The 21474-nt window shown below is 40.8% G+C and overlaps 1 protein-coding gene and 1 pseudogene across 1 annotated transcript; both read right to left on the bottom strand.

Annotated features, from left to right (window-relative positions):
* Positions 1-78: 78 nt before the first annotated feature.
* Positions 79-13700, bottom strand: setdb1b (SET domain bifurcated histone lysine methyltransferase 1b). Its single transcript, XM_084943616.1, has 25 exons — positions 13547-13700; positions 11763-11966; positions 11484-11647; positions 11347-11390; positions 10640-10766; positions 10387-10554; positions 10093-10294; positions 9934-10007; positions 9641-9831; positions 8701-8830; positions 8428-8614; positions 6967-7080; positions 6564-6867; positions 6205-6466; positions 4703-4793; positions 4479-4595; positions 4167-4336; positions 3859-4083; positions 3600-3770; positions 2540-2670; positions 2350-2369; positions 2099-2217; positions 1675-1925; positions 1487-1575; positions 79-476 (listed from the first exon to the last, which is right to left on the bottom strand). Exons 1-25 carry the CDS (start codon positions 13561-13563, stop codon positions 359-361), a joined length of 3690 nt encoding a protein of 1229 aa, XP_084799742.1. The 5' UTR covers positions 13564-13700; the 3' UTR covers positions 79-358.
* A 1344-nt stretch (positions 13701-15044) lies between these two features.
* LOC146377782 (cortexin domain-containing 1 protein pseudogene) lies at positions 15045-21461 on the bottom strand (annotated as a pseudogene).
* Between the last annotated feature and the right edge of the window lie 13 nt (positions 21462-21474).

Raw genomic sequence — 21474 nt, 5'->3', positions numbered from 1 at the left:
AGTAACATTTAAAGAGAAATAGGCACACAAATATTAAAGCTCGATTAAATAAAATATCAATACACTATTAAAAACGAATAAAAGGTCATAATACAGTTATTTTATTGTGAAGGGTTTGTTTCAATTCAGGACCTTTGGTGAGTTTCACAGAGAGGACATTTTATTGAGATGTAGAGGAACAATAAAATCAAGGCAGTAGTAATAAAATGTAAAATTTGAATTTAAAAAAAACAACAACAAAGAAACAAACAAAAAAACCCAAACTCAAACCCCTCCAAAAAAAGAACAAATAAAAACTCGGGGTACATTGTTGAGAGGGTTCCTTAGTTTTACTACAGGTAATGGAGGTCCCTGTGGATCACAGCAGTCTTCCTCGGCACTCGGTGGAGCCGCAGCAGCAGAGCAGGACCTTACCCTCCACGCTGCCCACCTCGTAGTTATAGTCCCAGGTCAGCTCTGTGCCGGCCCGGATCCTCCTGCACGACGACACAAACGGTGATGTCAGTGCAAGAACAAAACGTTAAGATGTTGTTAGGTACATATTCATTAACGCAAATGTCTAATCAGCCAATCACATGGCAGCAACTCAATTCATTTAGGCTTGTAGATACAGTTGAGACAACATGCTGATGTTCAGACTGAGCATGGCACGGTTCTTGTTGCCAGCTGTGTTGGTTTGAGTGTTTCAGAAACTGCTGATCTACTGAGTCATCAGATATTGATCTATTAGAGAAACTGTGTGACGCTATCATGTGAATATGGACCAGAATCTCTGAGGAATGTCTCCAGCATCTCGTTGTCATGAAGAATTAAAGCTGTTTTGAAGGGCAAAAGGGCAGAGCAACCTGCCCTTTTACCTTACAAAGGGCAAAGGGGAGCAAGGTGAAGTGGCCAGATGAGTCAGATGAGTCTTCATTGTACGTTCTAGCCTTGAAACTAATAGTGAGAGTGGTCGACCGCTTGTTACAGAGTTCCCAGTCTAATGCCTCTCTCTTTCCCTGCACACACTGAGCCACAAGTGCTGTTTAGGCGGGTGGCATAAATCCAGTCCATTGCTGATAGGAACACCTTTCCGCAACTGTAAAACTATTCCTGTATGACCAATGGCAGGCCTAAACATGACACAGCAGCGCCACCCTAAGGTTGCATTCACACAGAAAACACAGCATCTTTGTTTTTCTCACTTCCACTCAAAACTCCAACAGAAAGCAAACATTCAAAGTAGTGCAGTCTCAGTGTTAGACATGATTAAATAATATTAATAATTAATAAAACACTCATCAAGATAGTTATGGATGATGGCCTCTCGCCCTGTAAGAGAGAAATCCCCTAAAATAAAATGGCACATATGTTGAACTTTACTCAACTTTAAACACACCTTCCTGTCAGTTTATTTGTAAGGGTAAAGACAAGAATTCTACTGTTTTGCAGGCATGTTCAAGTACAGAAAATCTTGGATAATCTTTTCCTCTGTTTCAAAACTCACTTGCTGGCAAAGAAGGCAACCCAGGGAAACCTCAAGTCATGCGTGTCTACAAACACATTCTGGACGAAAAGGTTCGGACTGCAGCTGTGCTGTAACACAAACAGAGAGCAGAGGTGACGACGTCAGAGGAAAGTAATCAGAGCGGCGCTCAAGTGACATAAAACGATCACACAGCAGCAGATTCATACGTTGAGATAACGTCCAAGGTTTCCTTCCAACTTGGCATCAATGATGTAACAGGACTCTTCCCCATCAAAGAACTGGCGGGTGTTTTTAGTGGGAGTGTTGTCTCCGCCTCCTCCCGTCTGCCCCTGATGTCCTCCTTTACCTCCTCCCGGCCCTCCGCCTCCAGGCACGCCTGTTTTTACCATCATCCCGTGGCTGTTTTTCAGGGCGATGCCACGAGTAGATTTCACAGCCACCTGCTTTTTAGTCACACCTGATCCAGATGTAAGAAGAGAGAAAACCAGTGGAAAGTTACGATAAGTGTGATGACAAATAAAAAAATTTAAGTTAAGATAAATCTTTACTGTCATTGTACAGATCACAGTGCTACATCTGATAGTGCGTTAAGACCAGTTAAAACAATGAAACCGACAACAGACTCTTTACCTGGCGTTGCTTTCTCTTTGTCCTTGTTGTCATCGGATCCTGAGCTGATGGTCTGAACATCGTCACTGTCAGACAAAGTCATCACATCCTGCTTCTTCACCACTTCAGGCTTCACTGGACTGCAAGAGATAAAAAAAGAAAGTCATCTCAACAGAAATGCTTTCCAGCAAAATGAGCTCAAGCACAAACGTGTGAAAGCAAACACGGTCTAAACACCAGTGTAAGCATGTTAGTGTGAAATCCAAACGAACCTCTTGTTATCTCCAGTTTCCTGCGAAGAAAATAGAAAAGGAAGGGTTATTAATAATCACGCAACATGTTCATGAAGAAAAAGAGCCACCTTTTACCATTCAGCCTTTTACTGCACGAAGATGAAAGTAGGATTACAGCTTTATTTCTGTGTATTCTGTATATTTCCAACATTACGTTGTCTTTAATAACCTTTTTAAGCCCCTGGCTCGTTAGCCAGGAAGCCACTTTGCTTTTTCCCGTCTCCTCTGGCATAGATGGTGGCTTCTCATCATCTGTTCCTCTGGCTGAGATGCTCATTCCATCTTTACTATCTTGACTCCCTGAGGCAGAGGAGGAGAGAGACAAGTGTAAAAATACAACACAGAAATCTTTCTGACAGAATTAATGAGGAAACACTGCAGGAAGTGAGGCTGAAAAGCTTAAATGTGTTTCATACAATCCGTACAAAGGTCGTCCCTAACTCCCACTGTGTGGGACACTTCCCACTTAACCAAAACTACACTCACATACACTATATTGCCAAAAGTATTCAAACAGTCATCCAAATCTTTGAAGGTGCACCAATCACTTTCATGACCACAGATGTGTAAAATCAAACACCTAGGCATGCAGACTGCTTCTCAGAATATTTGTGGGTCGCTCTCCTGAGCTCACTGAATTCCAGCGTGGTACCGTGATAAGATGATACCTTTACAAATCCACTCTTGAAATTTTCTCACTACTAAATATTCCACAGTCGCTTGTTAGTGGATTTATAGCAAAGCGGAAGTGATTGGGAATGACAGCAACACAGAGCGGGGTCAGCGAATGCTGAAGTTCATAGTCCGCAGAGGTCCGCAACTTTCTCCATAGTCAGTCACTACAGACCTCCAAACAGTTCGTAGAGAGCTTTATGGACGGGTTTCCATGGCCCGAGCAGCCGCATTAAAGCCTTACGTCATATTAAACAACATTAAAATATTAAATCCTATAGATTAGGTATTGGACGTCCCTCAAGCTCATGTGTGCGTGAAGGCAGAAGAGTGAATACTTTTGCCAGTATAGTGTATGTATTATAAGAATAACATAAGAGAAGAAAACACTGTTGATTACTCCATCTCTAAGAAAAAAAAAAGACCCAAAACATAAAAAGCATTTAGTCGCTGACAAATCTTTATAACAAAGCACACATACACAAACTCCTCATCTATCTAATGTGAACTGTCCTTTGTGTGAAACCCGTTGCACTACAAAGATGCAGCTGGCTCACCTTCCTTGTTGCCTTTGACCTGCCCACGTGTGGTGTAACTCCTCCACACCGAGCTGGAGCTGTAGTAGCTGTCCTTCACAAACGTGTCATCTGAACTGTCGCTTTCATCTTCACTCTTAGACTCTTTGTCCTCATCCTCATTACTGTCGCCTGACGAGCTCGAGCTTTGGGCTGTAAGAAAAAAAGAAATGTGAGAAATTATATGGAGAATAAGAAGATCAACGCTGCTTTGATCTCTCGAGTTTGGATTTAGACTTACTCTTCTTAGCTGGTCGCCCCACAGGGTTAGCTGACACTAAAGCAGAGGGCTGGATTTTTATCCTGGATACGTCCACGCCGCTTCCCTCGCTGTCTGAACAGTGAGCCTCGCTCTCATAGCCCTCCTTAAAGTTCTCCACACTCTCTATGTGGTCCAGGTTAGCAAAATACTCATCACCCATCTCAAGACCTTCTTTGTCAGCAAAGTCATCTGTCAGGATTTTACCTGGTGAAGTGGCAGGAAAAAAGGCAAAAATTAAGTCCTCTTGCAATAAAGTCATCACCTGAATTTAAAGTACGCTTCCTCACCAGCATAAATGCACACAAATGAGCCTTTAGCTACATCATCCAGACATCGGATTCCCCAGCCTTTGTTCTGGGTCTTGAAGAGTTGGAGACGGACCTGCAGGCCATGCTGCACCAGCCGGTTGGTGCACATCTGAGCGTTACATTTGCATCTTTTATTACACTCATAGATCCTGAGAGAGAGAACGGGTAACAAGAAGAAAGAAGAGATAAGTGCCTCTGAAGAAAGACGGCCCAAAAAAAACTACACAGTAATTATGGTCTCGTGAGGTACAAAGGGGAATGAGGGTTCAGTATTGTTGTTCAGTGTCTCACCCTGTGGGTAGGCACTCCTCCAATCGTTTGTACGAATATCCTGCGTTTGGGTTGATCTGTCCCCCCGGTGTACAACCTGTAGCCTGAAGGGTCAGCTGGTGGCAGGAGCATTTGGATCTGTAATTATGTGATAACAGGTATTAAAACTCAAAGACACATCCTCAGAGCTCTAGAAGTGGGAGAAATATGAAAAAGAGAAAGAAAAAAAAAGCTGCTTCACTAACTTGTCCTGACAGCCGTCGGTGCAATCACAGCCGACAAGGAAGTCTGCACTGGTGTTGATAAACACGCCATCTTCAGGAATACGCTCTTTACCTTAAAGAAAGGACAACGTGATCTATTAGCCTGTCATTACAAAGTAACTGCATTAATGTGGTGTCGGAGTCATTTTTAAAAATGAATTTTCACATTAACAGTACTCTTCACATTAAGTCTTAGTATGAGCTGCTGAGTTGTTGACTTCAAAAGAAAATCAGTCGAAAAAGTGAACATCACATCATAAAGTTTTCCTAAAGGGTTTTTATCCACATATTATGCATAATTTATTAATTTATTCATTTTTTTGTTAACCTGTAGTGTATTTCACATCGTGGTTCACTTTTTTGTGAAAAACTAAACACAACAGATGAATCAATAGCGACTAGAACCACCTTTATCAGCAATAACTTGTTTCTTCTTGTTTTTCTATGACGTCATCAGTCCCTGACATCTATGTGGAAGAATTTTGGCCCACTCATGTTCCCAGTATTGCTTCAGTTCTTTGAGGTTTGCCTGTATTTCACTGCAACACAGCATCACTGCTTGTTGCTTTTCTTTTTCAGCCATTGTGTTGCAGATTTGTTCCTGTACTTGGGATCATCTGCATCAGAACAGTGATAGCCTAACATCTGACCCTGTAACAGTTAGACATAGAGAGGAGCTCATGACTCAATGACTGCAGGGTGCCCTGGTCCCCTGGCTACAAAACAAACCCAAATCATGGCCCCTCCACCGCCGTGCTTGACAGTCAGTTTGTTGAGTTTGTGCTGATATGCTGTGTTTGGTTTTCACCAAATGTGTTGCTGTACAATAAAAGCAAACTCCACAGTGGTTTCATCACTCTAAAAGACGCTTTTCAAGAGGTTTTGTGATTTGTTCAAAGGCAACGATGCAAATCTAAGCAGTGCTGTTCTTTTTACATATTTTTACTTGACAATCTATCCAAACAAGCCATACTTGTTTACTCTTTTTCTAGTTGTATTGTCATGAATTGTATCATTTAACATGCTAACCGAGGCCTTTAGAGTCTAATATGGAGCTCCTGGTATTTTTGCAGCTTCTCTAAACACTGAATGAATTTGCTGGATGTCCATTTCGCTCTTACCTCCTATGGGAGCAGTAAGTGCGTACTTAAGTTTTCACACGACATTATGCATTCTGTGAAAACTTGTGTTTTACTCAACTTAGATTTTCAGTAACCCTGTTAACAGTATACTGTAATGAGAAATCTAGGGTGTCATAATGAATGAAAATTGATGTTATAACCAAGTTTAAAAAATGACTTTGTTGGTGCTGTGTCTTGGCTCATATGTCATCATCTCATATGTACACCTACTACTTTCCAAGACCACTGAAAATGCTCTGTTAGTTGCCATTTAAAACGAAGATTTGTCCTTAAACCCAAAATCCCACCCTCAACAGAAAAACAGTCTCTGTCCCTTTATTATGATCTCAGTGTTGTTCTTACTGTAAGTTACTTCAGGAGCAGAGCTGTTATCAATCTCATTGACGCAGGAAAGTGGAATATCCTCCTTTCCTGCCGTGATGTCTGGAATGTAATAAAAGGGCCTTTGTGGCTGGAAGGGACGATCGACGAGCACATAGGGGTCCAGGCAAAACATCTCTAAGAATATAAAGTCACAGTTCGTCTGGAAGAGGTACTGCTGGATCTCGGCCATGTTACGCAAGCAAAGTCCACACGGAGCCTTGTAGATGACGTGGAAAGACATCTGAGGAGTGGACATGTAAAAGGTAAGGGTTACCTATAAATACAAAAAAACAGAAATACATTTTAAAGTCGTCAATCATGTTGATGTTCCTTATCACCTTGCGGTTGACTTTGCGCCGTCCCGTCATGCGTCTGAAGTCATACAGCAAAGGTGTGAGGAGCGGGTTCTTCCCTCTGTGCATGCTTGTTGTTGCGGGCCGGACGCGCTTCAGACAGGCAGGCTGACATGTGTGCGCCAGATAGAAGATGCGGTCGGTCGGGGCGCGATACGCCGGCTGGTGTGGGACCTGGGCCACTGCGTGGGGAATAGTAGCAGGGACTGTAGTCAGCGGGGTCATTTGTCTCTGATACGTTTGTGTGAACGTGGGCGCCACAGGGTTTGGGGCATTCAGCGCTCTTCCGCTGTGGATTGACAGGCAAACAGGGAAAAGACAGAGAGTGAAGTTAATGCTTTCTGTGCTGAAAAACATGGCTAGTTTAATGAACACAAGGTGAACTCACCCTGAGAGGTTGCTGTTAGTGGATGTAAGAGACTGTGTGACTTTAGAGGCATGTGTGCCGCCCACCCCAGGAACAAATGGAGAAGTACTCTTTCGGGCCATCTGATGTTTATTCCTTCAAGTCAGTGAACAGGGGGAAAAATGCACAAATAGTCAGTTAAAGGAAAAAACAATCCAACCCCTCTGCATTTCTATATTTTGATTCTTAATATTAGCTGCTTCTTAAGGGATGATGTTTAAAGGTTCAGATGAGTTACACGGGCAGTGCTGTGTAACTCATCTGAACCTTTAAACATCATCCCTTAATAAGCAGCTAGCCCATCCAGGTTAAGCCATCACAGTTCACAGGTTACTGGCTGTAAAACGATTAAAGTGACCTGGATAGGTGAAAATTCATTAGGCATTCAATGTGTTTTACTAACAAGTTTTAATAAAATTTGAGCAATATTTTAGGAGGACAACCATACTTGGGAGTTTGCATATGCTCATCAGTCCTTCAGCTGTTCTTTAGGTCAATTTATTTGCTGCAAACTTTTAAACCTTTATCTTTCACTTTAAAACTCCGGACTCATGATGCCCCAACACGTATTCGAACATAGCTGACCAGACAGCGATTGCTCTATGATGTTTGGTATGGAGATGTGAGGGCAGATTTATGAGAAATTTAATTACAAAAAAAGCACAACTTTTATAAATTATCTGTAAAACTAACCACACCTACAAGCGCAATTTGGGGATTGTGTTCGCCATTTTACCCCCTTTAGTAAATTTGGCCCATGGAGAGTAAGATTAGGGTCATTATTTTTTGTAGGAAATGATTCAAATAATGTAAAATAATAATAATAATAACAATAACTACTATCCTTATATTATGGTAGTCATTTAAATGGTGGTATCTTGGACTCTCTTGGGTTCATTATATCTGTTTTCTAGTTTTTCTTTCCACCATATCTCTGGGAGGAAACCCACACAGAAAGACACCGACCAATCAGGAGGCTCAAACCACAAACCTTGTTGACATGATGTGACAGTACCACCTCGCCCACCTGCTGATAATCCTGTTAATCTAAAAAGATTTGTGTTCTCTTTTGAGCTCAAGTACAAATACATAAATCTAATCCCATGCTGACTGAGGAAGCGAGTCACAACATGTAACAATCCCACCCACACATTTCTTTTCATTTAGAAACATGTCACATCATGTTGGTGAAATGAAACCTCATTAAAATCTGAAACATTGCAATCAGCAAATAAAACGCTTTGTAAAATATTATAAATCTAATAAAATGGAATTGTTAGCTCACATGAATTAAGAGTTTCTCAGCTTCTTATTATACGTTTTACTTACTTTACAAGAGTCTTGTTTTAATTCGAACTGGCATGAAGCGCCAACTCTAAATTTCCCTCAACTTTTACTTTTTTTGAGCCGAATAAAGCTGACATGTTTATGAGCATCACTCACTGTGGCAGAGGCTGTGGAGGAAGCGCGGGCTGAGGGCTTTGTTGAGGTTGCAGCGGCTGTGGGCGCTGCTGAAGCTGTGCTGTTGGTGAACTCTGGCTGGTCGAGGGCTGCGGCGCTTTGACCGGAGACGCTCCAACATGCCCGTCACTGGTGTACTGAACTACTGGGCCTTTGCTCCTCAACGCCCCTGCAGACAGAAAAACGGAACAAGTCAAATTAGAAAGAAGCACAAACAGAAAATCGCAAGTGAGTGGTGAACGCTTGGGTTTTTACCCATGTTAGGTCTTGTCCTCTGCTGGCCAGCTAGCTTCTTCTCCTGGGTGTTGGCTGTGGTCATCTTCAGATTGAACATCGGTTCCAGCCTGGTGGAGCCTCTGTAGATCCACTCACTCCTCTTATCATCCTGTCAACAGCGGGGAACACAGACAGTTTAGCCTCCCAGCTGCTAAGGTGTCTGGTGACTTTCTAATCAAGGACTCAAACGGTGTAGTTTTCATTTGTAAATCCATAAGGAGGCGTGCCATGATACACCTCTATTCACAATAATGGCAATAATTAATTTGTAATTATTAGCAAATGTCATTTTTATCGTCGTTTACATGTTGAAAGGTTGAATGCCGTATGCAGCTGAAGAAAAAAGAAGCCGACTGCCTCACGGACTAAGCTGAACTTTAGTCAAAATTAAATTGAAAGTAGTGTGCGGTTTTTTTGGCCATTAGGCTGATGCAAAGTTTTAATTAGAAGAATTCAAACTCAAATATTTCACTGCAGAGTAATTACATGGGGGATTTAACCATTTATCCCTTTAATTAATCTGATAATCTTATACATCATTACATTTTGCAAGTCCATGCAGATTTGTTTTGGCCAAATATTGCTCATAAATGGCTCTTTGGAGAAAACTCTCCGCTATCATAGAATTAGGCCTGTGCCAGCGTATATCGCTCTGGCAAGTATGATTTACAGGCAACTTTACATCATGCACAAGCAAACATCCTCTTAGGTAAATTAAGTAAGGTAGTAAAGTATATAGATTTTTAATGAAGAGGCAGAGATGGGTCAGTGCAAGTGAGATGTGAGAGAATTTGGATGCATTTGTTTTTATCTAGTTTCTGTGCTGTGTGACTTATTGTTTCCATTGACTATGAGTCAAGAATAAAGATTGATTGATTGATCATTGACTAAATCAGTGCTATTTCTAGTGCAAACATACCAAGAAGAGGATCTTCACCAAGCTGCCATCCACCTCCTCCACTTTGCTCTTCCACCACGTTCCCTCCCACTCTGTCTTGATTATCTGGCCAACCTTTAGGAGAACCATTGGCCTGCTGGGATATGCAGTTATGTATTCCTCGATAAAGTCTCGACATGATGCATCCTCTATGTCCTCCCAAGTATGCCTTACTGTAAAAACAAGAACAAAACTCTTAAAAATCAAATATTCCAGTAAGTGCTACTTATTTTCTCTTTTAGATAAACAAAAAAATTTGAGAGAAGGGCTCTTACATGGTCGGCAAACTGGGTAGAGCTCAGGCAGTGTCACATATGAAGCATACCCATCATCAAAGAAGATCAGAAACCTGAAACATGCGCAAAGGCCTTTATAAAGAAACCCAGGCAATCAGCACCCCCACAGCTCTTCAGATTTTTGACCATCTAACCCACCTCATGCGGTTCTTGTTGTTGGGCATCTCTGCTACTATTCCAGCATAGAGCCACACCAGGTTTCCATCCTTATACTTGGCGACTACACGAGCACCAACGTACAGACTCTCCAGGGTGGGGTTATAGTCAAAAGCCACATGATTTCCAGACAGCAGACTCTTGCCTTTATCAAACTTGACTTTATACTTGAATGTACCATTTCCTGAAGACAGACAGAGGGTGTGGAGCATTAAAGACAAAGCAGACACAGCCCATGGAGTAAGAACCTGGCAGAAAAGGGAAATGATAACACACCAACTGGGTTGATAGCAACGAGGGTGCCTTTGTGCCACGTCTTGGTGCGCTTCTTTCCCAGAATGCTCATCCAGATTCTGAGCTCATCTTCTGGTATGTTGGGGTTTGGTTGGCCTGCAGACTGAGATGCTTGGGATATAAACACGGCAGGTGGTGAGCTGTGGCTACCTAAAGGGCAGAAAAGCAAAACACATTAGAATCAGTATTTCAACACAAGCCTGAAAAATGCAGCAGCACTTCAGTGTGTGTTCACCTGACTGAGTTGAGGGCGGTACTGGGGAACGGAGCAATGGCGCACTCAGTGGTGGCTTGCTGACCATTTGGACCAATTTCTGCACCTGCTGGGAGGTTTTCTGCAGCACTGTGGAAGTTTCCTTTACCTGGCATTAGAAATAAAAAAGACACAAGGGTTTTTCTAGCTTAAAATGGGGCTTTGGGGGATGGTGCATGTGAGCACGACTGGTTATGTCTATTGAAGGAAAAGTATTTTTCTTGTCAGTTTGATAAACAAAAATGTATTTTAAGTCTGGCTAAAACTCCACTTAATATGTGGAACTATATTTTTTTAACCACTGTCCGGGTGATTTTCCTTTCCCAAAGTTGTTCACATGCAGGAAAATCTCTGGTCCTGTCCGAGGTGTACTCTACCTCTTGCCTAATAACAGATCAGACAGGCTGTCCTAGAATGGCTCTTTTTCTAGTTATAACATAAAAAATTGGTGACAAGCTACGAAGGAAATTGTTTCGGTTAATCTGGATTAAATCCAGCAAGTGAGACAGTGTTTTGCTTTTCTCAGAGGCTTTATCGGTCACGTCCACCAATCTGTTTGTTAGATGTCAGGAAAAACTGAAGCAGCTACGAGCTATCAATCAGCAAAATGAAAATAATTTGACCGATCAACTCTCCTCAAACAGACAGATATAACAGATCAATACAGCAATGCTTTGCGTTGCTCTCACCACTGGATCTTTGACTGGAGTTAGAGGCTTCTTCGGCGGAACCACTGAAAATGAAGGATGGAAGAAAAACAAATAATTATTAGGCATAATCACTCCATTACATACATGCATATTCATAACTAAACAGCCCGACTTACAACAGCCAACAGCAATAACGTCATCGTCGTCGTCATCGTCTATCTCGATGACTTCAGAGGACAACATGGCTCCGCCTCCCTCGTCCTCCGAGCTGCTCTCTCGGTAGACGAGGCCGTTCTTTCGGTAAGTTGCCTTCACCAGTTTCTCACACTCCAGTACAGACCTGAGGAAGAGGAGGGAGGAAAGAAGTGAGCGGAAAGTGTAGAAGAGTTCGTTTGTAGACCAATAAAGACACAGCGTTTGATGAAAATAAAAGAAATATCTTAATTCCCGCTCACTGGTTGGCATCACGGAGAAGCTTCTCTGTCCTAGCCTCCTCCTCCTCTTTCTGCTCCACCCATTCCTTCAGTTCTGACAACTGAGTCTTTTTCTTCTGCACAATCTCGCTCTTCTCCACAGCTTCTTCAATCCATTTCTTCAGCTCGTCCAAAGAAACACCTAACTCTTCCTCCAGACTGGAGTCCCAGCCATCCACCTCCATTCTGAGAAAGGAGCACAGAAACATGTCGGTGTGTATTTATTACTCCTTCTTCCAAAGATTCCTTTACATTTGCCCGTTAACGTTCTCTCGCACACGACTTAGGATTTTTCAAGTCTGACATTGATATTTGGTGATAAAAAATAGAATATTCTGATATTTCAGCTGATATGTTGCTTTTTTTCTTTCAGACACATGACACATAACAAATACTGAGGAAATTCGCTTATGTGTAGTTAATCATTTACTTGTGCAACAAAAATTGAGTTTCCATATGTAACTATTACATTACTGAGTTTGTAATGTGCTGTTTTTCATGATCACGCCTATAAAGTACCACATTTATCACATCAACACACACACAAACAGTAACCACCAGTGCATCTCTGATCCTCCGTCTCTATCAGCACTCAGGTGCTCTTTGAGGCGAGTCCAGCTGTGCCTGGGAAATTTGTGTCAACCAAACAGTAATACTGTAACTGCACAGAAAGTCATGAATGAAATTTAAATTCACTGTGTTACTACACACCAAAGGCCCTCACTGACACCTTAAACTTGATATTGAAGAGGATCACACGTGTGAGGAGGTGAAACTGATCATCCTCTTGTGTGGAGAAAACCACATACACACAAACTGTCAAGAGGAACTACTCCAACAGTCAACACGGTACCAAGGAAGTTAAAGAGACACCTGGAAACCTGAGATCCTTCTGAGAGAAACTTTGCCTACTGTAAAGTGTTGGCTCCGACTCAGACTGACCAGGAAAGTGTTGGATTGTGAGGAAGTGTCTGATAAGGATACACATGTAAGCTATAAGCTAATGGAGCTGAAATCACAGCCAAAGCTCATAATTCATAACTCCAGGTAACATAAATGATGTTTTCTGCAGATATGAGCTGGTGTGCATGCTTGTGCAGTGCATGTTTGCAGCATTCGCTTCACCTTAGCATACAGAAGCCTACATGTTCCTCTGTGGCGAAGACAGAACAATTAAAAACATCAGCGAGAAGCAAATTTTTAAACTGATTTGAAGCTGCAGTTGATGCTGGGCATGCTCACATGAGTTGAAAATGCGACTACAACATGTCACGGCTGGCTTTGTTTACATGCTACTTCAAACCAGAACCTGCTGTTCGGATAAAAGCAGCAAAGACAGAAGCAGTTTGTAGTAATAGCACACGTAATTATTTTAAAGTTAAATGTTTAATCGCCAGTTTAAATGATTATACAGCAGCTGCATAAGTGAATACACTAAGCTGCTACTGGATAGCATGCAGGGAGATGCACTGAATTAAAAATCCACTTAAATTATTTCAATTATTTCCAGTTTTACCCTAGCCATGCTGCTGACCGTCATAACTGCATTTGCGTTTTATTCAGTTGCAGAGGAGCTGAGAGAAGCCACACAAGAGCAGGACACACGGGAGCGCAGGCTAGCTCGTTAGCCTAGCATAGAAAATGTCTCATCTGCTGAATAAGTGAAGCCTGCGACTGGAAAAACCAACAAACTTGCGTGCCGTGAAGCTGCAGTCAAAGAAACGCCTGCTCCTACGTGTAAAATTTCTCTCAGAAACAGGACTCACCCCTCAACGGTTTCCATCCTCTTGGCTCGCAAATATTTGGCTAACTAGCCAATGCTACCGGCTAGCTACAATGGAGAGTGCATGCTTTGTTTGTCAGGGAAACCGAGGTAGGCGGTGTTAGCTCGCTTGATACGTTCGGGTCAAACCCGCCCACACGGGTTACCCAGGTTTAAGAAAAGTGCAGTCCGGCACACGGGACGTAGAGAGATGTCCCTCCTCCAAGATCCCATAAAAATATGAAACAAAGAACGGATTTATTTAGGACAACAGTTATATTTTCAATCGTTGCCTGATTTTTGTGTTTCTCTTTACATAAATACAGACATTTCCATCATGAATATATACTGAATAGGGCACAAAATTGACCAGAAACTACGAAAATGAAGGGTCACTGAGTTGAAATTTCCTGGGGAGGACCACAAAACTCCCAGAGGCCTTCTTTTCATCATGATAAAAAAAAAAATCTGCTCCAAAAGTCCTAAAACAAACAAACAAAAAATCAAGCCATTGTAACGTTTTTATTTAATGAATAAAATTGCATCATCGTTTTAGTATAAGTGCAGTCAAGCTTTACAAACACTGCATGTGTGATTCAGCTAACTGTGTGAATGTGCACAGAAATTGCTTTAGACAATGATCTCATGGAGTGTTTCCATGCAGGAACTTTGAAATGTTTTAATTACGTCAGGCCACTTTATTAGGTACACTGATTAGACTGCTAAATAACTCAGATATCACACAATAATATGGTCAAGATGCGGAAGTTCAAACTGAGCATCAAATGGAGAAGAAAGGTCACAACATGAAAGCATGTGTTCTATCAACAGTGTAGGCTGCTGCTGGTGTAAAGGGGTGGGGGATATTTTCTTGGCACACTTTGTGCCCCTTAGTATTAACGGAGCATAGTTTAAATACCACAGCCTACCTGGGTCTTGCCGGTTCCTTTGTGACTGCAGTATACCCAATTTTCCGATGGCTGTTTCCAGCAGGATAACACACCATATCACAAAGTTGACAGTGAGTTCACTGCACTCAAATGACTCAAATAGTGACCAGATCTCAGTCCAATAGAGATGTGATGAAATGGGAGACTCGCCTCATTGATTTGCAGTAAACAAATCTGGATCAGCAGCAACTGTGCGATGCTATCACATTAATATGGACAAAAAATTCAGAGTAATGTTTCCAGCACCTTGTTGAATCTATGCCATGAAAAATTAAGGTAGGTCTGAAGACAAAAGAGGGTCCAACCCAACCCAGTAGTAGCAAGGTGTACCTAATAAGGTGTCTGGTGAGTGCAAAGCAATTATTTAATTAACTTTGGACCGTTAGAATGAGTTTGTCTCTCCTGACAGGATCACTGGGTGTGAATTCCTGTATTTGAAAGAGTGTCTGGAAGCGGCAAAGCATCACTGTAACACAAACTAAACGAAAGGAAACACAAACAATAAACTTGTGAAAAATATTAAAAACCTAGAATTTTAAAGGTTGGCTTTAACAGATTGTGAAGTCAGTTTGTGAAATACATCCAGAAGGCTATGTGAGCTGAATATTCACATCATGTTTATTATAAAAACCACTGTGGACAAAGAGAAGCTTTTCAGTTTTTCTTCCACATAGACACCATCATCGACTTACTGACACCTGCTACAAGCTAACTTACTTCCACAATTTCTTCAATAATAAGCCGTTTGCACGAGAGTTTGCGCAAATAGCTCAAAAACATCGTGTGGCAGAGTTTGGGGAATGAACTGAACATCTGTTTTGCATTGAGAACATCTGCGCTCTATTATCGTGGAAGGGAGGGGATTTGCTTTTGTTGCAATTAAGCAGCTTTTCACAGTGTACTTTCTGGTACAATGAACAGATTCCACTTCATTCTTAAGAATCACCCGAGACTTATTGAACTGTTTTCCCCCCTCATAATTTGTCCTAGCATTAAAAAGCTATGAGATATTTACAGAAACATGTGGGGCATTAATGCATGTTTCAACAAATCACATTATGAAACATGTTCTACATTTTAGATGGACGCTTACATGATTAGAAGGTGCAGATGCTGTTGGCATAACTCTATCCTGCTGCCGTAGGGTAGAAGCTTTATAAAAGTTCACTCATTCACAAAAAATGCCTGAAAATATTCTGTGGCATGTAGGATTTTATTTCTGTTATCCCATCTGTACAGCTTGAACCGGTCTCTGGTCTCCATCACTCCTCCGTTTGCTCCTCCTGGTATGTCGTTTCAGAGATTGCGCTGTAAGGGTCCAGCACCATCTGAGCACAGCGGATGATGGTCACCAACAAGAAAAAGCAGAGGAGGAAGAAGAAGAAGAGGGCAAACCCAAGATCTACATCCACATCCAGCCTGGCCACAGGGAGGGCTGGAGGGTCCATGTTAAAATATCCAAATAAATCCAAAGTTTATCTGCTTCACAGTTCTCTTCTCATCTGTTGGCTTCGATAAAAGTGCCCCCTTCAGTTCGTCACGTATCATCCAACTCTTCTTCTGTCTTGGCTGTTTTTCCTCTCTGCGCTGACACCTAACGTCCTCGTCCCGAAGATAAGATTTACTGATGGACACACGGAGCTCCATTTGGCTACCGTGTCCTCTATGCATAGTTAATAAGGAGTTTGGTAACAATCAGGCCGTTCCTGAGATTAGGACACCCAGGCATCTCTTTAGGACATGAGGCCTTTACAGGAGATTACACCTGAGTAGGATCTCAGTTCTCAGCGCAAGGTGTAGATAGATGACAACAAGGAAGAAATTGTGGCTGTACACAGTTTTGTTTTGTTTTCTTTTAATCTTGCTCAAGTGAAGTGAGCAGATTGAAATCCTCCAATCTGCTGTGCCACATGCCCCTGCACAGCAGCATGACGTTTGGGCCACTTTATGGCCTGAAAGAGGCAGAAAGATGAGAGCACAAGATGGTCAAGATGGTCAAGAAAAGGGAGGGAAAAAAGGGTTGAGGAGGAGAAAGAGGATATGATGCCTTAGTGGCAATCCACTTGAGAGGGTTTGGAATTTGATCCTGACCAAAAAAAAATGCAGATTGCTTGTATTCTGATGCCACTAACAGACACACAAACACACAACGAGTAAAGTGACTCTACGTAAATAGCAGCGAATCCAACTAAAAAGTCTGATGAGGAGGCGAATTTGTTGAAACGATACTGGAAAAACAAGATTTACAGCACATGCTGTCACTCAAGTGCAACCCAAAGACTGAAGAGGTGACACAGTAAACCTCTCTTAGAAGAGTTGTAGCATTGCTACCATCCGTTTTCACCCCCAGCCTGTGAAAGAGAGGAGGGCAGGACGAAGGTGGAAACTGATCCCAGGAGATACCTGCAGATATCTCGGTCTTCACTCATAAACAGAAAGGCGAAAGAAACGGGATACAATCCGGGCAAACGTGGTTTTTGTTTTTTCTGCAAATACGAACACAAAATTGTTTAAAGGAAGCTCAAGCAAGGATGGATGTAACTACAACAGGGACTGCTGTGTGAATACACCAATGCCATAAACTGTGGAAATACAGTAACCCCCAGAAATATTTGGACAGTCACATAGTAATGATACTTTTGCCTCTGTGCAGCATCACGGTACATTTTAAATCAAGTGATGTACTTGCAGACATCAACAAATGAAATAGCATTACATTAAATATTTTGGAATTACAGTCCTTTTCATACACAATCCCCCATTTTCAGAGGCTCAAAAGTAATTGGATAACTGACTGATACACAGTTTCATGATCAGGTGAGGCCTGTTTCCATGACAAATGAAGCAGATAGAAAGATCAAAGTGATGATCTTGCATTTGGTTGCTTTTTACAATAACCCTCAATATGAGGTTTAAAGAAATGGAAAATGGTTCTTATATGGCACCTTTCTACTCAAGTGTTTTATACAACATGCCTCATTCACCTATTCATAAAAGCACCTTTTCCCTACCTAAGTAGGTGATTTCTAGCTAACAAGCACACTCCAATGCACCCATTGTACCGCAAGTTGGGTTTCAGTATCTTGCTCAGGAATACTTTGGCATGCACACCTGGATTGAACCACCAACCAACCTCAGGCCGACTAATAAATGACCTTCTGAGCTACAGACACTACTAGATGTGGGTGCAAATGAAGGATAACAAGAGGCTGAAAACTCCACATAAACCTACCAGAGAGACAGCAAAAACTTTAGGAGTGGCCAAATCAGCATCATCTGGTTAAAAAGAAGGAATGTACTGACCAGCTCAGCAACACCAAAAGGCCTGAAAGACACAGCAGGCAACTGAAGTACATGACGACAGAATGATTTCCGTAGATAAGAAAAAACGCTTTATAAGATCTAATCAAGAACACACTCAAGGAAGTTAGTGTAATACAGTGATAACACTAACTTAGATTTACTTAGTGCTTTTGTAGTGTTACTGACCACTCTAAGCACTTTAATTCAGTTCAGTTTTATTTATATAGCACCAAATCACAATAACAGTTACCTCAAGGCATGTTATATTGTAAGTTAAAGACCCTACAGTAATACAGAGAAAACAGAGACGATCCCCACCATCAGATGAGCATGCACTTGGTGAAAGTGGGAAGGAAAAACTCCCTTTTAACAGGAAGAAACATCCAGCAGAACCAGGCTCAGGGAGGGGCGGCCATCTGCCTTGACCAGTTTCGGGTGAGGGAAGGAAGACAACATAAAGACATGCTGTGGATGACAGCATGAGATTAATGATAACTAAATGCAGACTCATGTATAAACACAGTGGGTGAAGAATGAGGTGAGTGAAGAAGAAATACTCAGTGCATCATGGGAATCACCTAGCAGCCCAAGTCTATTGCAGCATAACAAAGGGAGGATTCAGGGTCACCTGATCTAGTCCCAACTATATGCTTTATCAAAAAGGAACGTTTTAAGCCTGATCTTAAAAGTAGAGGCTGTCTCCCAAATCCAAACTGGGAGCTGGTTCCACAGAAGAGGGTCCTGAAAGCTGAAGGCTCTGACTCCCATTCTACTTTTAAATATTCTAGGAAAATATTCTACTTGTAGTAGGCCTGCAGTCTTAGAGTGAAGTGCTCTAAAGGAGTGATACGGTACTATGAGGTCATTAAGATAAGATGGGGCTGATTATTCAAAACCTCGTATGCAAGGAGAAATATTTTAAATGTGATGGGTTTAACAGGGAGCCAATAAAGAGAAGCCAATATGGGAAAAATATTTTATTTTTCTAGTCTCAGTAGTACTCTTGTAGAAACATTTTAAACCAACTAAAAGCTTTTCCTGGAGTTTTGAGCACATCTGATAAAAACGAATTACAGTAGACCAGCCTTGAAGTTATCTACTCAGCATCACTCTGAGACAAGAGGTTTCTTTCTGAAATATTGCACAGATTAAAGAAAGCAGTGATAAATATTTATAAAGATATCCTGGTCAAAAAACGGGAAATCAAGGTGTGTCCCATCTGGCATTGTGGATAGACAGAATCGGGCCACATATGTGTTTATTGATGATGTGACTGCTGCTGGAAGTGGAAAGATGTATTCTGAAGTGCTGCTCGGACTCATCCAAATGCAGGAAAACCGAACAGAGCATTTCACAGGTAAAATGACTCAAAGCAAACTGCAAAAGGAACCCAAGAGATTCTCAAAGCAAAGAAATTAGATATTCTTCAAAGGCCAAGTCAGTCACCTGATCTCAACCTAACACAGCAGCTTTTAGTTACTGAACTCAAAGCTAAAGGCAGAGAGACCCACAAAAAAAGCAGCACCTGAAGGCTAGTTAGCATCTTCAAAGACTGCAAATGAATTTCATCACATTAAAATACTAAAACAGTCCACGAAGTTAAAATTATGGTTTGCTCGTGCAATTAAAATGCCTGCAAATGGGGGACTGTAAAAATGCCTGTAATTTCAAAGCAGTTAATGTAATACCCTTAAGTCTTGCGTAAAAACTTGCGTCTGCACAATCCTGAATATTACATTTAACATTGACTGTGGCAGTACACAGATGCAAAATTTACTACAGTATATCTTTTTATAATAAGAAAATACTGCTAATTAACAAAAAATTAAGCAAGAGGGAGCTTATCTCATGCAGTGAACTGACATAAAATAAAGATTATACTGAACTATGAATAAGGATAAGTCACTTTAGTAAAGAATAAAAACCTGGAGCTGAAAAACATAATAAAATGCAAACCCAGTACAATAAATCACTTTCATTTTGGACATTGTAACAATTTAATACAAAAACCAAAACATATCTCTCTCATTTAAAATTTCATATACCTCTACAGTATATTTATATATGTGTGTTTCTATGAGTGAGGGAAGAAAAAGAAAGAAACAAAACTGGATACAGAGTAACCAATGAGATTTTCATCAATAACGAAGACAACACAGTCACCAACAGCATAGCATCCTCTGGAAGATGAAGCCTGGGCGTTATCTACATGAGTTTACATACAATGACATAATCTGTTATCATGAATGTGTGTATGCTACACACAGACAAGAGAAGATAACATCAGGGGTCAACTTTAAACTCCACATCTTAAAACTTAAATCATTTTAGAAGCACAGCCGTTCATTGCGAGACATTCTGCTAGAATGCAAAATCGCCAAAAAACAGACTCAGTCCAAGTCTAACAAACAACAGGACAGGACAAAACACTGTTAAAAAAAATACACATACATGGACATTCTCACTGAATATCATACCAGTTTTGTCTCTGTTGATTCCATTTTAATCCTGAATACCCTGATTAAACCATTAGTAAAATACCAGTCAGAGAACGGTTAATGGATAGATCAAGAGTTCAAACAATATAATACTTTGGAGACATTTCAATTAAAAATCACACGTCTCCATTTCAAAACATTTAAAGGAAACATTTATAACAATGATAAAGAATGGCTTGAAAATTACACAATTCCTGCTTGTTAATTATTGCTGTGTGATTTTTTTTATTTAATATTTCTCTTATAAAATACATACAAAAGCCTATAATTAAAGGGTAATCAGGGTAGCAGAAAGAAGCAAATTAAGCAAGGCAGAAACCCAATAAGCTTGAGTTGACTATGATACTGTATGCATCCATTTTACAAACATTAACACATGTATATTGTATTTATGTCTATGTATGCAACGAAAAATAGATTGTTTACATTTCAAATGGACACCTTATAGGAAAAGAAAATGTATATAAGTCATTTTAAGGTGTGTTGAAGTACATCACAAAAAAAAAAAAAAAAAAAAAGCTTGCATGTTTCACAAAAAGGGGGAAAACAAATGAATTCACAGGGGAGGCCACCTTTGTACATGGAAAACTACTTGATAAAAATCTGTGCTATGGACAGTTCAGTCATGCGGAGACATGCTGTGGATAGGAAACAGAGTGAGGTTAGCGTGCAACAGCTGAGAATTGAGAAAGAAAAAAAAAATGAAAAAAAAATTAATAAAATCACCAAAGCTGTATATCCCTGCAATTTCCCAAGAGTTTAAATCAGTGACTGGAGTGATTAGTCTACACGCCAAAGGCTAAAACAGCAAAACACACTCTTAAAAAATGCCTGAGAAAAACCATGAATATATTAGAATAAAAGGCCTTTGTGTGCAAGTGTGTGTTTACTTCCGTTTTCATTTCCATTTACCAGAGTTAGGAGGGTGTTTTGTGCAGTCTATTCAAGTGTGGTTGTGGGATTGTGCGTTTTTATATTTATATATATTTTTTTTATATATATATATATGAACATATATACTGTATATCACATATCTACAACATGGGTTGTTGAGCTTTGGGCAGTGCTAGCTATTATTCTCTTACAATGGCGGTATATTGTTAAAATAATCTTTTAGTCAGTAGCAAATTCTTGATTTTTCTCCCATTCCCCTGCATTCAACTTTATCCCTCCATCCTTAA

Source organism: Perissodus microlepis, chromosome 11 (assembly GCF_051167445.1).
Source record: "Perissodus microlepis isolate ML-2025 ecotype Zambia chromosome 11, ASM5116744v1, whole genome shotgun sequence".
Lineage (NCBI taxonomy): Eukaryota > Metazoa > Chordata > Actinopteri > Cichliformes > Cichlidae > Perissodus > Perissodus microlepis.
The sequence above is the reverse complement of the archived record's forward strand: the minus strand, read 5'-3'. Positions and strand labels throughout refer to the sequence as shown.

Bases quoted from the DNA above. Each gene is read 5' to 3' on its own strand.
- setdb1b (XM_084943616.1), bottom strand. The intron at 6,467-6,563 runs GTGATAAGGAAC...TCCACTCCTCAG, and splicing joins GGCGCAAAGTCAACCGCAAG to ATGTCTTTCCACGTCATCTA. The intron at 4,596-4,702 runs GTTAGTGAAGCA...ACATAATTACAG, and splicing joins ACCGACGGCTGTCAGGACAA to ATCCAAATGCTCCTGCCACC.